At 38.6% G+C, this 18,010-nt stretch overlaps 1 protein-coding gene across 16 annotated transcripts in view; it reads right to left on the bottom strand.

Annotated features, from left to right (window-relative positions):
• Nucleotides 1-18,010, bottom strand: part of Sick (sickie) — a 185,294-nt gene that overhangs the window by 37,323 nt on the left and 129,961 nt on the right. For 13 of the 16 annotated variants that reach the window (XM_064034576.1, XM_064034565.1, XM_064034566.1 and 10 more), the window contains 5 exons: nucleotides 17,377-17,483; nucleotides 12,776-12,875; nucleotides 10,799-12,556; nucleotides 949-1,126; nucleotides 483-620 (listed from right to left, as the gene is read on the bottom strand). In XM_064034576.1, the coding sequence (XP_063890646.1) occupies nucleotides 483-620; nucleotides 949-1,126; nucleotides 10,799-12,556; nucleotides 12,776-12,875; nucleotides 17,377-17,483 (2,281 nt within the window). Of the gene's footprint in view, nucleotides 1-482; nucleotides 621-948; nucleotides 1,127-10,798; nucleotides 12,557-12,775; nucleotides 12,876-13,040; nucleotides 13,109-14,319; nucleotides 14,346-17,298; nucleotides 17,319-17,376; nucleotides 17,484-18,010 lie in introns of those variants that run through there. The other 3 variants (XM_064034578.1, XM_064034579.1, XM_049842086.2) reach the window with 3 other exon arrangements.

Below are 18,010 nucleotides of genomic sequence, written 5' to 3'. Positions count from 1 at the left end.
ATATTACAAAAGGGTGGACGGTGTACTGAGTGGACAGCTGTCTACACACAAAGTCGGCTATCGGCACTTCATTTGTAAAGTTAATAAAAGCGCTATCTACTTATTATAACAATACACATTATTCCCTATAAGGAGTTCACTTAAAGTCAACAAGCTATATTCTACGAACATAATGCAACTAACCAACTTAATTGGTTTGCTATCGGTAAACCAATGAGTCAGTTTCCAGGTGGTATAAATCGACTATATGCCAAGATCTTTTCTACGAATATTGGTTTTATGAATAGCATAATAAAATTGGGATTACAACAGGAGTATGATGATGAATAATCAACACTTTGGGTGATGGCTATGCGTATGCTTACTTAGTTTCTGTAATATTAGCCAGAATTTCAAAGACATGGAGAAGATAATGCGTTTCATGTTTCTGTGAGAAAGAGAAGTCCTTCCTTCTTATATTGTATAGAGTAATTTATATTTACCTGTGGATGTGGCGCAATGCCGAGTTGCTGGGCTGCAGTAAGCTTCTCCCGTTTATGATGCTGCGGAGAATGGTGACCAGCGCGCCTTTCGCCTTTCCGACCGTGCGACGGGCTCGGCGGCGCTGGCGCTGGCTGATTCTGAAATGAGTTAAAGAAGCAGGTGAAAATGGGAAGTCAAGAAGTCCATAAATAATGAGATTACTACAACATTCTATCAGAGGTCAGTTCACTTTTGTATTTCTACAAAAGAATCTAGGTCTTGACCAAACTTTAAACATTTAACCGTTTCATAGTCAACAGTCATATTTCATAGATTCAGTTCTGAACAGACCAACCAACCCAGTCAAAGTCTGGAACGAGTACTCTACTCGTCGACACTTAACGACATGACTATGACCACCAGGAATGGTAGCTGCGTCCTATTAGAGATATAGTATCGCCTTATTACAATACAAACAATACATACCAATGGCGGAGCTCCAACTCCTGGAGAATCGGTATACTTCTTCCAGGTGGTGTCTTGTTGGCGCGGCGCGGGCGGCTGCCTCTCCGTCTGCTGGCCGCAGTCCGCTTTGCTGCGCGTGCGCCCCACCACGCGGTAGACTACGCCACTGCCCCCTTCCATTCTATTGCGGCCGCCGCGTCTAGGGAACAAGAAGAACAATAAGTTAGTATAGGTATTGTATAGACATAGCTTAATTATGAATTTGAAGTAGAAAAAAAATCTCATGGTGGGGGAGAACCGTAAGAACACGGAAGATACAAGAGAAACAAGAGAAGGTACACACAGAAGCTACAGTACCTAGTTACTCCAACAGTGATAAATAAATCGTTTTTTTTTTCATAAGTTTAGAAGGTTAGGTACTCATGTGGGTGGGGAAGATTAATTTATTTTTCTGCGGGCTACGTCATTTGTATTTACGGGGGTAATATGGTTATTTCACTTTCAGGTAATAACGCATGACTTACATACAAATATATCCTATATATTTAAATTACAACATTCGCCCGCAAATGACGTCGGAAGTACTCGCAAGTATCATTCTATATAATAAATAAATATATTGAAAGGGGTCCCATTATAATCTCCGTAGGTACAAGTCCCTCTGCTTAGAAACGCCATTAAAGGGTGCCTACCGCATTTCCCCCACGCATGACTCAGGGTTGCAAGCCTTAAAAGAACCTAGGAGCAATTCACAGAATTTCAAATTGCTACGATGTATTTATACCACAATACACTTTAGAAATATTTCTAAAGTATACGGTTTAAGATACTTCCAAACCGCGTAATAGGCTTAACTGATCAAGAAAAACGCCCATTATTACTACTTAACTCGACTTAACCTCCTTAGAAGCTTGGGCTTACTGCGCTTACTAATAGCGTTATTTTTAATCAACCGTTCACTAAGTCTTATTTTTCTCCAACGGTGGTAGTCGCCAGTCTAATTAGATAACCTCCACTTCATTAGTCACTTGTTTTCTTTCCATTCTCCGTTCGCAAGCTCTACTCGTATTGCAATGCATTCCTTGCAAAGGGCCGCGACCCCACTTTGTTTACGTCTAAGAAAATTGAACTCTTACCTTTAATCCTATTTAGGTAAGGATTAAGGGGACTTTTATCTATCCGCAGCATACTGTTTACCCAGTTCTTTTATTTTGTTTTGCATGTATTATTAGCGGCTTGTAAGTATGGCAGTGTGTATTACATACGAGATCAAAGTAGATTGAATGCAGGGTGCCGTACAACGCGGCTGGGATGAACAAAGGGATTGAATTGATGGCAACTGATAAAAGGGGAGCTCTATTCTCTTATGGAGACGAGCAACATGTCGCTTCGACCTACTTCTAAAGATATGTGGGGGAAGGTAATTCCCCTAAACGATACAGGTTGCTCTCAGAGTCCTTAATTAAATTCATTATTGGAAACGTCTGAAAAGCATTTTACAAATAATTTAATTTATTTTACATAATAGCAGTAGACTTATCAATTTTGTTATAAACATTATGTTTACAAATTGTATTGACGTCAATGAACTTTATTTTCGTTAGGTACCTACTTATATCGCACCTCTTTGTAAAATTGTAGCTGGCCAAAGCGCAATGCGGCTGATAGACGATAACAAAGTAAAAACAAAGAAACGAGTCCAAACGTAATTATAACAAGATGAGTAGCTACCTAATACTGCGAAAGAATGAGTGTATTCATTATGATCATTAATCACTCTTTATTGCATTCATTTAGGATCAATGGAGTCTTTATGTTGATGAATAGAGTTGGTTTATTTTTAACTTGTGTAAGGAGGTCGATACTGCAGCACTTTGATACGTGAAAGGGCAATTTTAAATCATAAATCGGTAACAGAAAAAGTATGATAGTAAATTATTCATTATTATAAATATGGAAGTTGTCTATTTGTTAACAATACAGTTTCGCGCATTTTTCACCAGTGATATAAACACTGTCATTTTTGTAAATAAATCAACGTGTAAATTAAATGCGATAGCAATAAAATTGTTCCAAAGTAATAATTGTTTTACGTTGCCAATCGTTACGATTCTTTCCAAATAACCTATTCAGATAACTTTCTTTGAAACGAACTTCGGTGATTTCCCTGGCCGTAGTAAAACAAGGGACAAAAATACCTTACCCCGCAATAAAGATTACGATAAAAAGAAAAAGTGTACGTCAACTTTTTAAACTTTCCAGTTTTCTCTTGTTCCACTTACAGTAAGTGCCACAATTACATGGAGTGATAAATACAGCCCTCGGAAAAGAAGGAAAAATGGTGTCGAGAAAATTGTTCTTCTGTCTAGAAGTCAGGTTAAGCAAACTGTAATCTATTACAGTCAGAGCCAAGCCTTTGCGGTTACAAATGCCGCAGTGTCCTAGTTTATTGCTAACGAGATGCAGTAATCCATTTTACATTCTATTTCTGAAAAAAACTTTAGCCACCAGCCCCTAGCCATTTGTTGCATTTCATTTTCGTCCAAACGAACCGCACTAAGTATCTTTTTTTCGTGATGTTAAATTAGGAATGCCAAGCGCACTCATGAAATATTCATTCATTCTGAAATGTAGCTGTGATTCCTTTTATTTATTAAAGAACCTACTAAAATTATTTTTAGTCCAGCAACTAAGTCGACTAAACATGTACCTAAATACAAAACTTCTGAGTATACCCAAACACCACAAAGTACAAGCTAATTAAAATTCATACGTGAATAATATAACAACAAACATAATGAATTGAATGACCATTTTTTTCGGCAATTAATCTTTACTCATGTAACGAAAATGAATATTTATTTGCTTATTTATGAAAGTCCGCAGTGAAAAATGTAATGTGCCAAGTTTTAAAACCTCCAGCTTGTCTGGCATTAAGCCATTCTTGTTACCTTCTGTTTACCTTTCGTAATGGCTACTTGCCAACTTATCAAATTATGATATATAATACTTTAACTTTTACTTTATACTCACAACAATATCATCAAATAAACAAGTGACTCTTCCATTCACTTTCTTTCTAATCCTTTCAAATCCTTAACACTTTTTCGACAACAAGGGCCGTAAGTCATACAAAAAGCATTTAGTGGTAAAATGAACGAACTTCTGAATTATTTACCCCAACGAATTCGCTGAGTAAAAGCGCACCCACTTCATGTTTTCCTCATATGTGATTTAAGATTCAAGATCGTAAAGTGGAAAGGTTTTTGCTACTTTAGAAGAAACATTTTAATGCTGCCTACTCAAAAGCTGTGAATTGTTGGCCTGTTTTAGATGTACAACTTATAAAACGCGATGGTGTGGAATGATCATGCTTGCTTGCTTTTTAGGGGAAAATCTAAACTATTTATAGACGTAAACTACGATCACTAACTTAACCAGTGCAGCCATTTACTTCACTATATTACACGTTTTAGTTCATTCTTGACAATCAACAACAAACATTCAAATAATACACCCTATAAAACACTCAGTCCGCTGATCTATATAACCACAATTTATGGATTGAACCTGCGGGAAAGCACAGTGCAACACGCCATGTATACGACTCAGGGGGAGATAAAATTGTAATCAGGCGACTCCGTCTCGAACACGGCGTTTTCTTCCACGACAATTAGTACGAACAGCCGTATATGTATGCGTACAATGATCGTAAGGTGCATTAATCCGTCCCTTTAGTCCTTTGGCTGTTGTCATTTGAAACATTGGCGTCTTAATGAAAACTGAGCGCCCGAAGCCTCCCACTAATGACGGATCTCCTGAAAGGAACAGTCTCCTACGTTCCTCATTATCTATGAGCCGAGCAGCTCTCTCTCATTATTCTCTCGTTCATCTCATCATTATTTTCACTGAAATGATGAATGCTCTTTTGTGTTATTTGAATGTGATCCGTATGTTTTGTTAGCTCGTAAACATTGGACTTGAGGGTTTTCAAAAATAAAATTACTTATAAAGAAACGGAGACCACGAAATGGGAGATAAGATGAAAAATTCGGTCCTGATATTTTGTAATTTTATTTCCATTTTGTCAATAGACAAGAGATATTATCTCTGTAGAACACGAAATGAAAAAATTCAAATATTCAAGTTTTATACAAGTCCAGTTAATTTCGTAATAAAACTCACATCCTTTAATAAAAAGTAAAAGAGAAAAATGTGCCAGCTAAATGCTTCTGACCGAGTAAATAAAATTAATGGTTAACGCCACTCGAACCACTTTCGTAAAAGCTAGAGTGTGTATAAACGTATTTAACAAACTATCCATCAGGTTCGCGGTATTCTCCTCATTTATAATTAAAGTAGCCTACATTAACGAAGGGCCATCACGATTTTATGGTTAAACAACATTATTTCAACGATCATATATGTCGAAATAATGGTTCTGAACACCAAATGAAAACTTATTTCCAATTTACAGAGTTAATGAACTGTTTTCACAATTTAATTAAACACATTATAATGATGTTCTATTTTAACAGGCAGCAGGTGTCAAGCCTACGTTATCTATATGATAAAAGTACCTACACGTAAACTGGAGTTCACAACCTCATTAAAGGCTCGAGCAGACCGGATGCGTATGCGTAACCACGCGCGTAGTCACGCGCGTAGTTACGGCGTAACCATGAGTTGTAATATATGGAAATGTATGAGACAGGCCACACCGCTTGCGTAACGACGCGCGTGTCTACGTTGCTGGACGACAGGCCACACCGCTTGCGTAACGTAGACACGCGCGTCGTTACGCAAGCGGTGTGGCCTGTCTCATACATTTCCATACATTACAACTCATGGTTACGCCGTAACTACGCGCGTGACTACGCGCGTGGTTACGCATACGCATCCGGTCTGCTCGAGCCTTAAAAGTCGCTCGAATAATGAAATCGTGTTTTAATGAGACACGAGTCACCTAAGTATTGCAATATCAAATATTTTATAACGACCATAGCTTGGAATATTTTAATTAAGACTTCGTTTTACCTTCGTCGTGAGTACGATCCATACTTTATCTTGAACTATGCAGTCAATACAATTTCAGAACTGAATCATGGTAAAACAACTTAATGAAATGCCGATAAGGAAAGTTCCACGAACAGACGTCGAGCCGAACGCTGAAAGCTATTCAAACCTAACCGGATTTCCTCTCGGTGTACCTATTTCAACTTGAATTCACTTTGTTATCAGCAGCAGTAAGGCTCTTAGAAGCTTTTACTTTAGATGTTACATGAAAACTGATATGCGCTTTTATAGTTCCTGTTTTGGAGTTTCCTGTAAACGCTGCTTTTGATTCATTTATTTGCTCCCACAAATTCTAATTTTCTCAAGAATCCTTCATAATAATAACATCGCAAAATTCAAATGCAAAAATTGTACTTGTGTCGTAGCAGCGACTACGTCGTAGCGTGAATGTATTACGTTACAATCTTTTCAAGGAAACTACTACGAATGCAAAATATCAAAATGCTTTGAACAAAATGTGCGCATTACTTGCACCCTTTCTTTGTGCTTAAATCTGTTTTCAACTATACAGCATTTCTGCTCAGGTTAAAAGAATTTTCCTCATAAAAATATTTCAGCGTTCATTCTGAACACGTAGCTACGCAGTTTCAACAAAGGATATAGGTAAGTACTTGCTTACCTAATATTTTTTTTCATAATACTTGAGTCTCGAAAAAACCTTTAGTATCGAGTATCTCGCTTCATTAATTCGGTAAAATGGTGCGCGGATCTGAGGCCTTGCCTGGAGGCTTACCCTTGTCAAAGATAAAACTTGTTACACTTATAACTTCGTGACACATGTGAACCTGGCACGTTACATTTATTTCTACAATATAGTAAATGGATAAAGGTTATACCAGCATTTTGTTTTTTATGTATCAGTATCTGGGTATTGTAACTTTTTGTATACTTCCAACATAAATGACTGAAGTTGCTCATTAAAACTCATGGCGATTTAATTGATTAATTGCTTTTGAAATCAATTAATGTCGGCCTTTTGTAACTTCGACACAAATATGGCAGTAAAAAAGCGCGAAGAAAAAACTGCACAAGAAAATACACCTTAAAAAGTATAAGAACTCCGTCGTCCACCCATTATTTCCGATACCAAATTCATTGAATACATAATGAGAAAACTGAAGAAAGCCGATTGCATCGTGTTAATTATGTACTAGTCAAATACCTGCCGTGGAAGATAACAAGTTATTTCCAACGCCCGACTACGTCTCATTAAAATTTCAAGGAGCGGAACAAACAGAACGCCATTCGCTTTGCAATATCCGAACGCGGAATTTAAAAGTTTTGCAGCGAGAATAGTTCCCATATTGTTAGGTCTTTTTTTTTTCGGATTTTCCGCTAGCCGTTTTCCAGCTGTTATAGAACAAAAAGGCAATGAAATGACATTTCAGCAACATAACTTGCAAGTAGATTGAAGTCCTTGTTGTTTTAGTGAGTCTACACTTATATACGGTTGTTTTTTTTTATCACATTACGGCAAAAGGGCTATGTTATGTATGTATAATTATGGTAAGTAAAATCTCATCACAATGTCTAACTTCTATGTTCCCATGTGCAGTGCTATACAATAATGACTACGAATCATGGAAGGGTTCAGAATTCGGAAACTCATAGGATAACTATTTATTGCTGTTTCTATTCCTTATTATCAATCTGTAAAGTTGTTGTTACTAAAATTCAGTAACAGGTCATGCTTTAATCTTTTTGCTCAAAATAGAATACAATATGACCAATCAGACATGAGTGAAACATCAATACAGTTAATAGACTCAATCAACTTTAGCGATCTGCAATCAATATGCATTTATTGACAGTGTATTGCAAATAAAACGTACAAATAAAATTCCCAGTTTATGATTCATGGTCAACACAGCCCCTTTTCAATAATCAGCATCGGTAATGCATTTTAGTCCTTATGAACCTTTCTAAACATGAAATGTGAATCTAAACTAAATAACAACCGACCTATTTCGAAGGTCTCCGTCTACATGGTAATACTTAAATTGTCAACATACGCCCCAATTCGGTTGGTTACTTCCCGTTTAGATAGGGGACGAAATTTAATGTAGTGGATTAAAATTTCTCCTGATCGCTTTAACTTTCTACGCGGGTAAGCTTTTTTACGCGGACTCTTTAATGTTTTATGACTATAACGTTTATATATTTCCGTAGTCTTTTATTTCTGGTTATTCCTATCACATTTCACTCTCGAGGAATGATACGCAGATGTGTGGAAGCATACATACGAGAAGCTATATGTATCACCCTAAATTCTCTTATAACATTGGGAATTCAATGAAATTGAGCATCCCAGTCCGGGGGATCAGGCTTAGGGATTCCCGCTCCGGCCCATAACCCTGCAGATGCCGAGGTAATAACCTTACACGGATCAATCGCTTCGGATAACTAAACGTTTACATACTGCCTACAAAGACATTTACGTAACACTTTTCATGTAAAGTACTAATTATAATTGTATGGAATCCATTCTGTATTGTTTGTTCAAGCTATAAATGATAAGTGTATGCGGTATTGTGCCAGGAATGGTGGCCACATGTCACAAACTAGCGATACGTTGACTTGCCAACCGCCACATGTTAGAAGGGTAATTGACTCCAGGACAATTAACTTGCTCATATTAATAAGCTAAATGGGATAATCACTAATGTAACTATCAATGTGATATTGTAATGTATCTAATGACGAAAAAACACACAAAAATACAAAAATGTCTCACCAAATCATTCATGTCCATGTTCAGCAAACTTTTTGCAAATTATTTGAAAACTTATTACTCCTCTAAATGTTTTTATTATCTATAAAGCACCGTAAGCTTACTGTTACAACGTCTAACGCGAAAAGCAAAGACACATAGCAAGGCAACACTGATCTTATATTAGTGTCCGCGAAATAATTATTATTGTTGGCGTATAAAATTACTGCAAATCAAATAGTGTCCGTCAAGCGAACGCACACGAGATCGAATGACAGAAGGCACAACGCATATGGTCCACTACATCGTCTAAGATACACTTATTAACTAACACCAATGTTTAAATGGAATAATAACAGTCCACGAGATTATCGTATGGCGCGTTGGTTCCGCGATCCTTTGTTAAGTGCGGTCCAGCTCCATGGCGCCAGCTGTGATCGGCGTGCTCGGTTCGACGAGCGCGCGTCTGGCGAGGACGATCGATGCCGGCAACAGATTTACATTTTCCGTCGAGGAAATCGGGAAAGTTTGTCACGTGCGTGTGTGAGCGCGGGCGGCGAGTACGGCGCGCCCGCACGCCGATAGTGCGCGGCGCCGAGTGCCGCCCGCCCTGCCGCCGCCGCCGCGCTGCCGCCGCCCGACGGCACTCCGCCACACCACCGCCGCACCGATACTACTCACTATATGACATTGAAACCTTCTATCCACACACCTTATACCCTATATGCCCATTACTTTAAGCACGATTAGTCTTTGAGACGAAAACAGCGTAAATAATTTGGTTCCAAACTCATTTGTGCGAAATCGATTGACAATATTATGAGAAAATGCAGAAAAAACATGATAGCATTCTAAAGGAATCAGTGCCTAAAAACGTAATATGTCATTGGGCACTGCGATGAAAGTACAATTTTATGTTGAGATCGTTAAGGTGCCGAATGGTGCGGTGCTGTTAGGGATGGTTAGGGTCGAGCGGTGGCAGCGAGGTGACGCGCGGGGCAGGGGCGGCATGAGACGTAGGAGTATCGATTTTGGTCACCCCGCCCTCTCCCCTAGCGCTGCGACAGTGTGAGTGAGCCGTATAGTCGTCACTGCGAGATCGTCGGTTGCACACCGCGGGAAGCAGCGTCCAAATATTAACAAAACGCTTTGTTCACACTAGCAGGCTACTAACACTACTAACACTTCCCTAACTGTCGCAAACAGAACATTTACTTGCCTTTGATTTTAGACTGGTGAGTCACAACACTGTGTATGGCACAACTTGGAAATTAGGTACTGGGTTAATGGTTAATTTAAGTATTATATTTATTCTATTTTAACGTTTTTAGGTTAAACTTTAATGAACGGCGGATGAAACTTTTTGACATACATCTCTGCAGAGGTGCAAAATACGGTTAGCATTTCTCTGATAAACCATCCTGCGCAATGTTACGCAGTTTTACTAAACATGCTATACTATTTTTAGCCGTAGATACTAAGCAAAAAAGTAACTAAGCCATATTAGGTACCTAAGTGGCCGGTAACATAATGAAACAGTAAGCAATGATCCGAGTGACACACGCGTTAGACCATCGTTACATTATGTCGGAGAGTGACGGAAGGCGGGCCGACCACTTGTGGATTGAGAGGCTCAGCCGACGCTATTGGAAAATGGATTTTCTTCACAGCTGCACTACTTATTAATCCATAAATTATACTAATAAATACTACACGAGTCAATGTCCTCAAGTTGTAGCAGTAGCAAGAAATTTTAACTCGCAACAATGAACTAAGTAAAGCGATACAAAGTTCCAAAGGTATCGAGTTAACTTGAAAGGTAGTCTTTTGAAACACATCTGTGTAAAGGTCGAATCAATACTTGTCTAGGAGAGCTGTTACATAAGGTTTGGGACACGAATACACTGCTAAATATAACACTTCTCTTGCTGACTCAACCATCCCAAAACTTTAAAAAGCACAGCCTTTAATATTTCTATATGGCAATTTATCTCACACCATGAGCAACGTTTTAATAAATGCGTACCACATCGACCAAATGCACACAATAATAGATTATCTGGAAAGAACTTAAAGTAAACTCACCTTTCATCTAGCTGTTGTAGTTGGGAAGGCTGGTAGTTCATGCGGCGACCATATAATGACGCACCACCCTCCGACATGTATCCATCCATCATATCATTGTTTCGGGCACACTCCATTTCTCCAAGATTTATACGACGCAAGCAATCCCCGTCGGACATATACCCCGATGCTATTTCAAGATCGCAATAATCTGGGTTAGAAAATCCTGGCCCGTAATTAATACGGTCACGCAACCCCATGTTTTCCCTGCCAAAGTTTGCTTTCACCGTGTTAGCGTGATGAGGATAACCGGGTATATTCTTTTGCGTCAAGCCTGATGTTCTCATTGGAAGTGTGAGATGACTGTTGTATCCTCGCAAAAGTGGCCTCATAGGCAAAACATTCATCATAGGATTTTCATCATCGCCCAGAGAGTTATCACGACCATGTGACGGCGTACTGGAACGACTATCATGTTCTATCCTCTTATTCAACTCTGTCAATGTTCTGTTGGGATCAAACGTAGGTTTAGGGACTGATTTATCTAAGGGTCTCCTCTGCGCTGCTTCTTTTTCAGAAATTTCTGCTTCATTTATCACCTCATTGATATAAGTAGTATTCATGTCCAGTCTTTTGTTCACTGTGTTAGTAGCTGTTTTAGATATTTCGGAACCAGATTCACTGGACGGACGGTATATGACGCTACTATCACTCGAATTAGAATGTTGCCCTGTAGTACTGTGGGTGGAGTTAGAATGTGAACTTTCAGACATTTGCGATGTGTGAGTATGACTTCCTGTATTAACAACTGGCATCGGCGATACTGCTAAAGTCTGTTTTTGTGTTATATCTTTACTTAAATTAGACTGCTCTCTACTGAATGGAAGTGCACTTACGTTATTTGTAGAATTTAAACTAGAATTGCTTTGTATAGGACTTAATTGACTATTTGTACTTTTATGAATAATATGTCTATCATCTTTCGCTATCTTAAAAGTTCCTTTCACAGCAGCTGTAGGTTTTGGGATACCAGTTTGCGGTCCAAAGTTTTGTCCTGCTGCAGCTTGATTCTGGTTTCTTTGATTTGATGGTGGTGATACATTTTCTTGGCTCTGATGATTCTTGACCTCCGTTCTACTGTCAGCTCGCTTTTCACTGAGTCTCATTTGACTACCGGATAACTTCACCATTTTCGAGTTAGAATTTCTTGAATGATCATCGATCTGATTTAATTTGGTGTTGCTAATGGATTTTGGAGCCGCCAGTTTTGATTCTTTGTCACGAGCAGGAAGCTTCGGGCTGTTTCTCGATTTGTCACTACTGCTGGTTTTACTGCTGCTTTTATTCAAGCTGGTAGAAGATTCTTTCGGAGATTTGGAACTAACTAACTTAGGTTTAACATTTTTAGCAGACTTGTCTTTTGTTAACGTATCGCTTTGTTGCCTTATACTTTTAGGTCCTACTAAATTTGAAGATTTGATATGTGAGTTGGGAGTGTTAGAAGACTCATTGAGGCTTAAACTAGAGTCAGATCTTTCACTTTTGGCTGATGAGAATCCACTGGAAGAACTGGTGCGTTTTGATACTGCAGTACTTTTGCTATTTTGTTTTTCATTGCTTATTTTGTCTTTGTTAAAAAGCTTTAACTTATCGAGCATGGAATGCTTCGTGGGTGTTCCATTTTGGCTGGACGGTGTTTGTGGGTGTTGTTGTGTTTGCGATATTAACGTGGATGGAATTTTGCTACCAGGAGCCAGTAGCGATGAATTCGGTCGTGACCTGTAAAAAAGAAGCAGAAGTTAAAAATGGCCTACATGCTTAGGTTAATCCGAGTTAAACAAAACTGGATGATTAAAATATAAAATTTAAATAAGTAAAGTTCAAGTCAAAGTTTTGTACCATTGTAACCCAAAATAAACAAACTGAATAATTATTTTAAACTCTATTCATCCTATAAAACATAAACAACATGGACTGCAGATAAACAAGCAAAGTTACCCGGATGAAGAAGTTGGCGCTCGCGGTATAAAGCTGACAGCGCCTTGTCCCAGCGGGCTGGTGGACCGACTGGAGCTAGCCGACAAGCCGCTTTTGCCACCTGCAATAAAACAATAGCATTCCGTCAATGATTACATTATATCTCGCCATCTATAAACTATGTCACTCACTCTTACAGAAATGATGTCAATTTTTATCCACTCAATATTTACAAACTATTATCTCTGACATCAAGCTGAGTAAATATTATCAATGAAATGCTAACATTCGTTAGATAAGTCTGAGCTTTTATCGAAACCCGGCACGGGTGGTCTGTCCGTGCTGCGCGCGCGACTGGTCGCGTACCAAGCTGCAGTGCGAACAGTGCACGCGCTATACCGTCCCACCGAAAATACTTGAACCCTAACACCCCTTCCACTTTTCACATAACGTTCCCACACGGCAGAACTTATTTTCAATGCGACAGGTCACCTAACACTGGTTCGCTATATTAATCAATACCATACCGACCAAATAATAAATTCGTGATGTCATTACATTACTTTTCAAATGTATGCGTGTGCGTAAAGTAACCCTAAACAAGGGACATTAATGAGTCAATGGTGGCCATAAATAGACAACATTATGGTTTCCCAGTGAGCTTAGTTTGTTTTGGCAATAGATACTAGTGTTATGATACTCAGCCTATTCACGGGTGAAAGTAAACAATTACATATTAGCTAGTTAGTAACAGGCCGATATCGACACTGACTCATATGGGAATTGTTTTCGTAATTATTGTCTCGTGTGTGTCCTGTAATTATGTTGCTTAATATCCCTCCACCGCACACTCATATGTGTTTGTGATAATAATTATTCCTACTTGTGTTTTGTTTACTAATTACCTGTTATAAGTATATGGACCATTCCATATGTGAGAAAGTATATCTATGACTTCAGCTGAATCATAACAACTGTCTGCGTCAACCCTTTGATGTATAAAAACATAATAATTATATGAATCGAATACAGAAATCCGGAGTATACTGGCCAATAAATAAATGCAAAAATAGATCCTGATTCACAACGGTAAGTGCCCACTACCCTCATTCTGATTCATAGAAGCGCAAAGCGTTTAATGAAAAACTGAATAATAGTTACTAACTTAGTATGCTTCATAAAGTTTGAATAGAACCTGGTATTATATTTATGAGTAACAATAGTTACATTCAGGTAGTGTTGCATCGCTCGAAGGAAGCAGATCGTTGTAGTGCGCCAAATAGCAGCGTCAATCAGCTATGGACTACATCCGTTCTTTATTCAGGCCGAGACTATCCATCACTTTAGCAACGACGATATGCCTATTAGCTAATATGTTTTGTGCACATTTTTAGCTTGAATATTGCAAAACCTAGATTAGATTTTTTTAGAAACAGAACCTCTATCACACATAACGAGTTTTTATTTTTTGAAATAAGCCAACTGTCTAATTATTATTTAATCACATAAATACGAACCTACGATGCGAATTTTGATGGTAGAAAAGTAAAAAACTTAACACTTACAAAAGTTCAGGCTACCCACTTCACTCAAATATAAATCAAATCATCATCATTATTATCACTATTTAATAGTTTCTTTAGCACAACACACACACAGAAAAACACTGAAAATCATACACACTTGAGTTCTATTGTTTAAAAAATAATTTTAAATTAAGAATGTCAATGAGCGGCCGGCATGAGTCGCGGCCGTCAACTGAAGATGCATCTGCATCAAGCACCGCGCGACATCTACGCGATATCACCGGGGCACGGCGAGTCTCAAGATAACTCGACCCGCGTGAGAATCATAACAATCCTGTTGACATACGAATTTGTGTCGCATAATTCAAAATTGATATCGCCAATACCGCTAAATAATAACCGAAATGATAACCAATTTAGGACCGTCGCTCGAATAACTTTAAAGCCTATTTTCGCTTGCGAGAATTCGATAGGTCCAAATGATATTATCAAATGTCAAATGAGCCATCGCTTTGCATACATCCGGGGTAGTTTTGGTTCAAGGGTAGCTATCAAGTGAGGTGTAAAACCAATCTGGTTCCAGAACAAACAAAGATAAATCTTATAATGAAAACATCTAAATCCAATAATCCAACCAAGCGAGACCTTACAGCCACCCAGGGCCCCGCCACCCGCCGCGCACCCTTTGAACCCTCGCTTAGGATGCCCTTGAACATCAGGAGGCGGGTTTACGACTAAAACATGGCACAATAACTTGTACGAATAAGTTATTTAGATTATTTTCTAATTCCATTAAAAATGTCAACATTGTCGTCCAGTACCTAGGTTTACGACGAACAATTACGAATCACATTAAAACATTGATTACCTACTAGTTAATTTCTATTACTCATTCAACTAAACACGAAGAAAGTGATCTAATATCAAACGATGACTACACTGCGATCCTTGATAAGGAAAGTGTGACAAAAAATCTAAAGATAAGGGAGGGGACGATTCACCACACGTGTACCAGGGTTTATTCATCAACATGTGGGCAAGTAATAAAACGGATGGCGTTTAGGCACTTATCAGAGAGAGTAAGTGAATAAACTTCGTGTAAACCCTTAGGTATGCCACTTGGAGTTTATTTTGCAGACCTCTCAGCCCACAGGTGAGTTTACGAGCGACAAATTGGCTTGCGGCGACAGTATTTGGCAATGAAAACTTAAGGTCAACGCAAATTCTGTCAATTTTGAAGATGTAATGAAAGCAAGTGTGCTGTGCTGGCCCATGTAACTGAATGAATAACAGTCTTATTATTTGCATACCGCCTTCATTCAGCTTTTGTCTCCACAATGTGTGTTGTGCTATGTAATTGACGTATAAGGTTATATTGTTAAAATAAAAGAAACGTTTTCCTAGTAGATGTCGGCGTGTTCCACACATCATTAGTCTCAATTTACTCTGTTTATCTGGCTTGGCCGTCGAGGCGTTGAGACAAACAGACAAACAGACGCCTCCCACTGAGTGCAGAGGCTAGATATCGACGGGAGCGCTAAATAAGTAATTGGATTTAATTAATTAGAGTTCTCACTCACAAGACGCTGCACTTAATTCTAACGTCTGGTCTGGACGAGGCTGTGAAGTATTCTGCTCATGAATTATTGCCTTGCCTTAAGTAAAATGGTGTGAGTGGAATGCTGTTTGCTTAGTTCATCTTCATCTGAATTTCACTTTGAAGGCTAAGTAATTATAAAATATACTGTCTTACTCCGTACAATGGAATTATTTTCTTAATAGTATCTGAAACAATTTTATCACTAGCAACGGTAACTTTTGCTAATATCCTGCCTTCACGACCAGAACTTTGTTCATAGGCGATGGTACTCTCATGTACAGACCAAGTTAAATTACTCAAACGTGCGGTTATACTAAACTAGGTCCATCTAACAAATTAGTATCTCAGTTACGACACTCACGAGCTCTATTCTAGGGTCGAGTATGTTTTGAAATTCTCGAGAACTTTCTCCTGGTTAGTCATTTGTTTTTAATTGTATGCATACAATAATGTCTACTGGCCGGCCTTCCGCATAGAGAACAAAATACTCAGTACCTACGCGTCGTAGACAATACATGAATTAAATAAGCACTTTATATTTAAATTGCCTGTATGAAAAGGAAGTTGTAAGCGATATCTAATATAAGTAGTTAATATTATACATTCTGTGACCTGTTTGCTAAGACTCATGATGTGACTAGCTACTTGAATCGGGAAGATACCAGCTGCTAGCCATATTGCCAGTGTTGCATGTATTTATTATGAATACACTTCGTGTCTGTGAGGGGTCAAATTCTCACTTGGCAAATCAATAATAACTGTAAAATCTCTTTAATTTAGTACAAATTACTCCATAATTCTGTAGAAACAATCTGTAATTCAGAAAAGTATTTTATAAGGTCTTTGAACCTACTCATTGGTCCTGCTTTTTCTGAGAAGCACCACTTAAAAGAACTCAATACCTACGCGACTGATAATTCACCTACCACTCACTTCCCCAATAAGGCAATTTAATGATAATAATACATTCACATTCCCTTATTATGAATATCTTACAATTTGACAAGCAGCAGTACCTAATTGGTACGGCTCACGACATTTACGGCTCATTATTGATTTTCGACCATCGCTTGTTCTTCGTTGTAGTTCATTGCTAATAGCTTCACGACAGGTTTAATTTAGGACCAATCGATATTTCTGGTTTCAGTGGTCTGCACTAATGTAGGTATGTGTTGTGATTTTAATGCAACCTTATTAGGTAACATACGTACCTAATCTTGTCCTACCAGGCCATGGTTTAACCCTGTACACGTGTTTTAAATCTACCAGGCTAGATTTTCGTGACTGATAAAACAAACAAAATATACGTCATACAATCCAACTACAATCCAACAGATAGGTGCCAGGGTAGCATAAGACAGTGGAGTGTTGTTTACCCTGTCTGCGACGGCGTGGTAAGACATTGGAGCTGTGTTTACCTGTATGCGACGGCGTGGCCGGTCATACAATCCAACAGATATGTACCAGGGTAGCATAGTCAGTGAAGAGTTGTTTACCTGTATGTGACGGCGTGGCTGGTAGTGGGCGCTTGTCCGGCGGGGCTCTGCGCGCTGCCGCCGCCGATGCCGGCAACGGGATCGACGTCTGCAGCACCGACACTTGCCTGCACAAACATAGGAATAGTCAAATTAATTAATTATACGTTGACCGTAAAGCTACTGGAACGGTTATCTTTGTGAATATAGTACGGAAGTCTTGGGCTAAAGCAAGTTTCATGCTTTAGGACGAACCTACGATCTGACAATTTTTTTTACAATGAGGTTAAAACACAACCTAAATTGATACCTAGGTACTTTTTAGTTGTAGTACACTAAATGGCTCTTACACCGCATTTATAGAAAGCACATAATAATCCCTACCACATCTAACAAAAATCGCGTTTATAATTTTCTCCTATTCAAGCATGTTAGTGTAAAATAACATTGATCGTAGAGTACAAGTTGATCCCAACTGCGAAAGCGCAGCAGAAATAATATCAGTAAGTAGTAAAACTAAAAATGTATTTGTATAGAATGACCACCCGACACTCAGAGAAAGAGAGTTTCCATCTTAAACTATTTCGGTATTATTACTCCTACTGTCTAATATTTTAACACTAACTTTGCCCTATATTTTTTTCCAGGTAAACTG

The sequence above is a fragment of the Helicoverpa armigera genome, chromosome 5 (assembly GCF_030705265.1).
Source record: "Helicoverpa armigera isolate CAAS_96S chromosome 5, ASM3070526v1, whole genome shotgun sequence".
NCBI lineage: Eukaryota > Metazoa > Arthropoda > Insecta > Lepidoptera > Noctuidae > Helicoverpa > Helicoverpa armigera.
The sequence above is the reverse complement of the archived record's forward strand: the minus strand, read 5'-3'. Positions and strand labels throughout refer to the sequence as shown.